General features: G+C 44.7%; 1 protein-coding gene across 1 annotated transcript in view; it reads right to left on the reverse strand.

Annotated features, from left to right (window-relative positions):
* Positions 1–6,223, reverse strand: part of Syne1 (spectrin repeat containing nuclear envelope protein 1) — a 564,055-nt gene that overhangs the window by 207,014 nt on the left and 350,818 nt on the right. The window contains 1 exon segment of the mRNA XM_023706255.1: positions 2,816–4,976. Coding sequence (XP_023562023.1) covers positions 2,816–4,976 — 2,161 coding nt within the window.

A 6,223-nucleotide genomic window follows, 5' to 3' on the forward strand; every position in this document is an offset into this window, starting at 1 on the left:
TTTTTCTTCGCAGAACTGGGGATTGAACTCAGGCCTTTGTGCTTGCCAGGGAAGCGCTTATTCCACTGAGCCATCTCCATCTCCCTGGCCTCTGTTGTCTTTTTGAGACAGGGTCTTGCTATGCAGTTCAGGCTGGCCTTGAGCTCACCTTGTAGCCCAGGCTGGTCTGGAACTCACAGCAATCCTCCCACCTCAGCCTTCAGAGTGCTGGGATTACAGGTGTGTGCCACCATGCTTGGCTTATGTTGGTATCCTAAATAGTTCTGATACTTTCCTCTCAGTAGAGAAAAAACTATAATGTTTTGTGATATGTGGCAAGTTGAATGGCCCTCAGCTGATGGAACATATAACCAACACTCTGTCCAACTAGCATTCAGTGGAGCACACAGTGATTTCTAGCATGAAACAGTATCTCATGAGTCTTGAGCAGAGACTAACATAGAAAAGTGTAAGTCTGGAAGGCTGCCCCTTTGAGTTTAGGAGGTAAAGTCATGCTCTAAGCCAGCCATCAGGGAGTGGCAAAAATAAGACACGCTCCACAAGCAAGGAAGACACAAACAGTGAGGAAGCACAAGGGTCAGCTCTGATTAAGGAAGAATGAAGATAGCTAGTACTCCCAGAAACTTCAGTTACCTGAGTCAAGATAAGGAATAAAACAAGACGGCATAAATAGAAGTCTCTTACTAGATTTATGATTTGGGTTTTAAAAAATCCATTCAATGTCAAATCTATTGCTCACATTAACAGATATAGGTAGGAAATATTGGACATATGATTGAATGTTGCCACTTGCTTTCAAGAAATCTTAATTTTTTTTCTCTTGATAAAAATAGATAATATATCAACCAGTGTTTGTTTTTTTTAAATGAATTTTAAGACAGGGTGTGCAGGGTCTCACTACGTAGATCAGACTTGTAGTGATCCTCTTGTTTTCAGCCCCCAAGCACTGGGGTTATAGGCACGCACCACCATGCCCAGTCTCAATTACATCTCAGCACGTCCTGGGGGTGGGACTGGCACAGCATGCGGGGATTGAACCCCAGCTGCTGCACTCTGACAAAGCAGGCACTTTAGTCCACTGAGCTATCTGGACAGTCTAACCATTGTTAATCTGCTATTCTTGTTTTGAAAATCTGTAACATATGTATTGCATGTTACCCTATTTCTGTCCTTGTTTCTGCTTTTTGTTCTTGCTTTTGTTTTTACTCTTCAAAATAAAATAAAATTATAATTTAAAAAATCCATTCAAAAGAAACAACTTACATGACTGATGTTTTTCAAGAGTGAAAACTTTGCTCACCTTCACTCTAGGTCTATCTCTATTTACATCTAGAGCTATAGGGAAATAGTTTAAAAGATTTTAGCAATTTTCTTTTTAGTTAACCTGATAAGGTAAGAAGTATACCAAATACACTTTAAGGTGTTAAGATTTTACATAATGAAATATATTAATATTTCACTCAAATTAAGATAGATTTGCTAGAGTATTAACCTTAATCTAGGTGGAAAATAAAGGCAAATGATAGCTAAGATTCAAATGATAGCTACATTCATTAGGAGCTACCTCACCTTAGGCCCTACGCTAAGAAGAACCCAGTGAGGGAGGTACTACTGGTCCTCTGCCACAGAAAGAAAACTGAGAAGGATGTAAGTGATTAACCCAAGGTCAAATAGCAGAGATGGAAGCTCAGGCTGGCTTCCTTCAGCCTTTAGCTGCTACAGTATCTTGGAGGAAGTCTGTTAGGTAGACAGCTGACTGAAATCTCTTAGAATCCCAGCATCTGAAGACAGACAAAGGAAAAGGAGGCGGGGTGGGGTGCAAAAAGGAATGAAAGAAGTCACCCTCTGGTGCTATTACATTTCTTATTCTTGAATACACAGACTGTGTGAGACCGAGAGTAGCCAGGCTTGGCGGCCAGTCTAGTAATTCTATGCATGCTCCCACTCTCTTTGTGTCTCCATGTTTTATGCTGTGGTACAGTACAAGAAACAGAGACTAGGGAAGCATTCCTCCACGTGGAAGCAACAGTGACGTGGCCCACCAGCAGGTCACCTCACAGAGAAGCAAGTCTCAGTGCCGGGGTTTGGACTGTGTCAGCTCTTTCTGGAGCCTCCTCAGCCAGAGTTAACCTACGATTGCCAGGGCTCATGTTATTTAAAAGGGGCTTTGTTAATTATTCGTTGTTAACCAAATGTATTAATATTCTAGTATAGTTATTCCCATGACTCTATGGGAGACTAGTTCCAGGGCTCTCACATACACCAAGATCCAAAGATATTCCAGTCTCTTTCATAACATAGCATAGTGTTTGCATGCAACCTATGCACATCCTAGTGTCTATTTTAAATAATTGCTAGGTCATTTACAATAACTAATGCAATGTAAAAGCTGTGTAAAGAGATCTAGTCACACAGAGCATTTTGTTTAGGGAATAATAACAAGGGAAAAAACTCTGTTCAGGTTCAGAAATTTTAAAAACATTTTCTATCTGAATTTGGTTGAATCTACTAGGAATTATATTATTAAAATCATCCACAACCTCTCCAAATGTGAGAAAGAACCGAAGTATTACTCTAGCACGAGAAAAGTGAGGCAACATGGAAGCCCATGAAATGAACATCATGTTCATATGCAAAAAACATGTCCTTTTAAGCTGTCATTGAAGAAGGTTCTATACAGTATCATAAGAGAAATATTTAAGGAAGCAATTCTAACAGACCAACCAATCAAAGCAAAGCAGAACATAGCAAATTCTCAGAGCTTGTTTAGAAATAAGCAGAGTGGAAGAAGGGACCCAGATGCCTTTTTCCTGACCTGCCGGGTGCGCAGCGCCTCCTGAATGTCTCCATCTAGCTCGGCGAGCTCAGCAAGCGTGTGCGCCAAGTCAGCAGAAATCAGCTCCTTGGCTTTTGTGAATTTCTCCTTCTCCTTGTCACTCAGGGCGCTCATGATCCGCAGGCTGGACTGGACCTCCTCCTGATGGATCTGAATCTTGCGGATTTCCTCCTGGATGTCCTGGAGGCTGAGGTCCAGGCATAAGGGCCTGCTGAGCTCTGCCTTCACCCTCCGCAACCAGTCCAGGGAGTGGCTCATCTCAGTCTGGAAGTCTCTGCTCTGCACCATTCGGCCCTCACACTCTGCCACCGTTTCCCCAATGCTAGATGTCAACAGCCCCAGCTCCTCTTGCCAAGCCTGCACCCGATGCTTGGCTTTCTCATAAGCTGCAGGATCCAGGAGCAGAGCAAGGTCCTCCACATGCAGGGCCACTCGCTTCAGCAGAATTCCCGAGTCCTGCAGGCTCCCAGCTAAGGAATGATACATTTTGAGCTTCTCCTCTGCGGGCAGTGTCTCCTCATTCACTTTGGACTGCTCTGTTTTCACAGCTTCTAGTTGTCTCTCTAGCTGTTTGCACATCTTTGTGTGCTCCTTGTAAGCACTTGTGGTGTCTTCTAACAAGCCCACCCTTTGTTCTGCTTGTCGCTTCAGCCTGTGATACAAGGTGACAAGGTGTAGCATCTTGTCTGGCTGCCAAGGTTGACCTGTACTGCGAAAACTTTCCTTCTTCTGATTCAGCTCATCCACCGCATCACCAAGGGCCACCACCTCGCCCAGAAGGGCCCTGCAGTCCTCCTGAAGGGACAGAGCCTCATCTACCACCAGGTCTGTGGGCACCTTCCTCATCTTCAGAAACTGATCTTCCAGTTCACTCAGAGCCTGGGCTGTCAACTCAATCAAGGAAGCATACTCTTTCCGAGCAAGAATTGTTTCTTGAACTTTATAGAACTTGTCTTTAGCCAAGGCGACAATGACATTAAATTGTTGCGGCAGAGCATTTAGCTTTTCACTGAGGTAGGAATGATCAACTTCATTCAGGGATGGTAACATGGCCTGCCCCGTTCTCTGGAGTGTAAGCAGCAGATTTTCATACTCTGGAGATTGTTCCAGAATGTGCTGGTATTTGTCCAGTTGTGCATGAAGCTCAGTACTTTCATTCATGAGGTTGATTTCAGGAAATGTAACAATATCTGCTTGTTTGAGCCAGTGACAAGCCTTATCAAAATCTTCCTTAAAATGTTTTCGAGAAACTAGATTCTTCTCAAGTTCTTGTAACCGATGACCACACTTTTGTAAAACAGTGTCGTAAACACTCTGCAATTCCTGAAGCTTCCCCAGCACTTCCCCCTTTTCCTGCTCTGTGACTCCTTTCATTAATTCTCGGCCCTGAGCCCAAAGTCCAGTGACTTCGTTTTGGTAAGTCCTGAGGCTGGCTTGAGCGCTCTTGCACGTTTTAACCTGCTTGCTCAGGTCGTCTGGCAGCAGGCAGATGTGTTCCCGGAACATGATCTTGCGCTCGTGTTGTTGAATCTGGCTGGCTGCTTGGAATACTGCCATGAGAAACTGGGTCTTCTCGGACAGGGCTTTGTTTAAGTACTTTCTTCTTTGGCCCACTAAGTCACTAAGGCAGTTCACGTGCTTCTGTGCATCAGCGAGCACCTTCTGGATCACCCTTCGCTCATTGAGGCCGAGATCCGCCATCACCCTGTCGGCATCCTTTATGAGTGACCTCAGAAGCAGCTGTTTGGCTTCCAGCTCGCTGCAGATGGCCAGGTGATCCATCAGGAGGCTCTGCACCATATCAGGCGGAGGGCTCTGCTGCAGAGCCTCGGTGAGGCTGGGCTGCTGCTCCTCTGCCCACTCCATTAGCTCCTGAAACCTGGACTGCACTGCACCGAGCTCCTCTAAGTTAGTGATGGACACTTGGATTTTCCTTTTCACAAGGACTTCAAGCTGAAGCCAGCGTTGTTCAAAGTGACTTGTCTGTTCTTTGACCAATTCTTTGTCATCTAGGTTCAGATGTTCGATCATTTTTTGCTTCTGATCTTTCAGATCTTCAATGGCATGCTTTCTCTCCTGCAAGGCCAAGGCTAACTTTTTCAAAGCTTCCAAGTGGACAGCTGTGCTCTCTGCATCGGATCTGTAAAATATTGAAATGCACGAGAGAAAATTAGCTTATATCATTTCATCATGTAAGTGGGTGTTCTTAGCCTAGTACCTGATGCCCAGAATGAAGTAAGCAACTGTTTAGCATGAGGAAGGAAAGGTTTATTTAGCTCAGTTTGTGAAGGTTCCAGTCTATAATCAGCAGGCTCCAAGATAGGACGGCGTGGTGAGGGGCCACAGCTCAGGGCGGCCGAAGACAGCGAAAGCAACAGGAGTAAAATGGGGAGAGCAGGCCTCCTTTCCTCCCTCATGGTGCATGTGGGCTTCCTGTCCTCGGGGAACACAGCCCTCACACCATCTCCATGTCCTCCTCTGGAACAGGCTTGGGATGTTGACAATGTGAGGATCCTGGCCCCTGCTGAGTCAGTTAGGATTCTAAACTTCTTAAGTTGACACAGTGTAACAACTGTCACAGTAAGCCTCACTGACCTATTTCTGTATCTGGAAGTGAAATAAATCACTCTGCATAGAACCTGCATCCTGACAAGATCATTTGATGACCTGTGTAATATTAAACATTGAGAAATAGTAATCTACTGCTGTTTTGAAAATGGCATTTAAAAGGCCCAGAGAGATAGCTCAGTGGACTAAGTGCCTGCTTAGGCAAGCACAGGCACTGGGGTTCGATTCCTGGTACTGCATGTCACATGGGCACCGGCACTGGGGTTCGATTCCTGGTACTGCATGTCGCATGGGCGCCACCCAAAGGTGTGCTGAACAGGCCACCAAATCCCTACGCGTTGAAGCTGTATAATGAGACCCTGCATCAAATACATAAAAGCTTTATTTTTATTTATTTACTTATTTTATTTTAGGGAAGGGTCTACAGTGTTCAGGGTCTCACTACTACATTGGGCTCCTGGTGATCCACCTATTTACAGTCCCCCAAGAGCTGGGATTACAGTCATGCGCCACCACACCCAGTTTCAACTGCCCTCTCAGCATGCCCCAGGGGCAGGGCCAGCACGGCAGGCCCCGGGATCAAACCCCCAGCCTCTGTACCAGCTTGCAGGTGCTTTAATCTGCTGAGCTATTTGACCAGCCCTACGTAATCTCTTTTTTTGAAGATTTACTTTTTTAATTTTTTAAAGGAATAAAAAGATAATGAAAAAATTAGAAATGATAGAGAATTTCACTAATCAAAATGATAGGAATCAACAATGGTTGTTACATTGCTTATTCTCTTCAAATAAGATTACCAGATATAAGCATGCAAAATTG

Source organism: Octodon degus, unplaced genomic scaffold, assembly GCF_000260255.1.
Source record: "Octodon degus isolate 3935 unplaced genomic scaffold, OctDeg1.0 scaffold00246, whole genome shotgun sequence".
In the NCBI taxonomy this organism is placed as follows: domain Eukaryota; kingdom Metazoa; phylum Chordata; class Mammalia; order Rodentia; family Octodontidae; genus Octodon; species Octodon degus.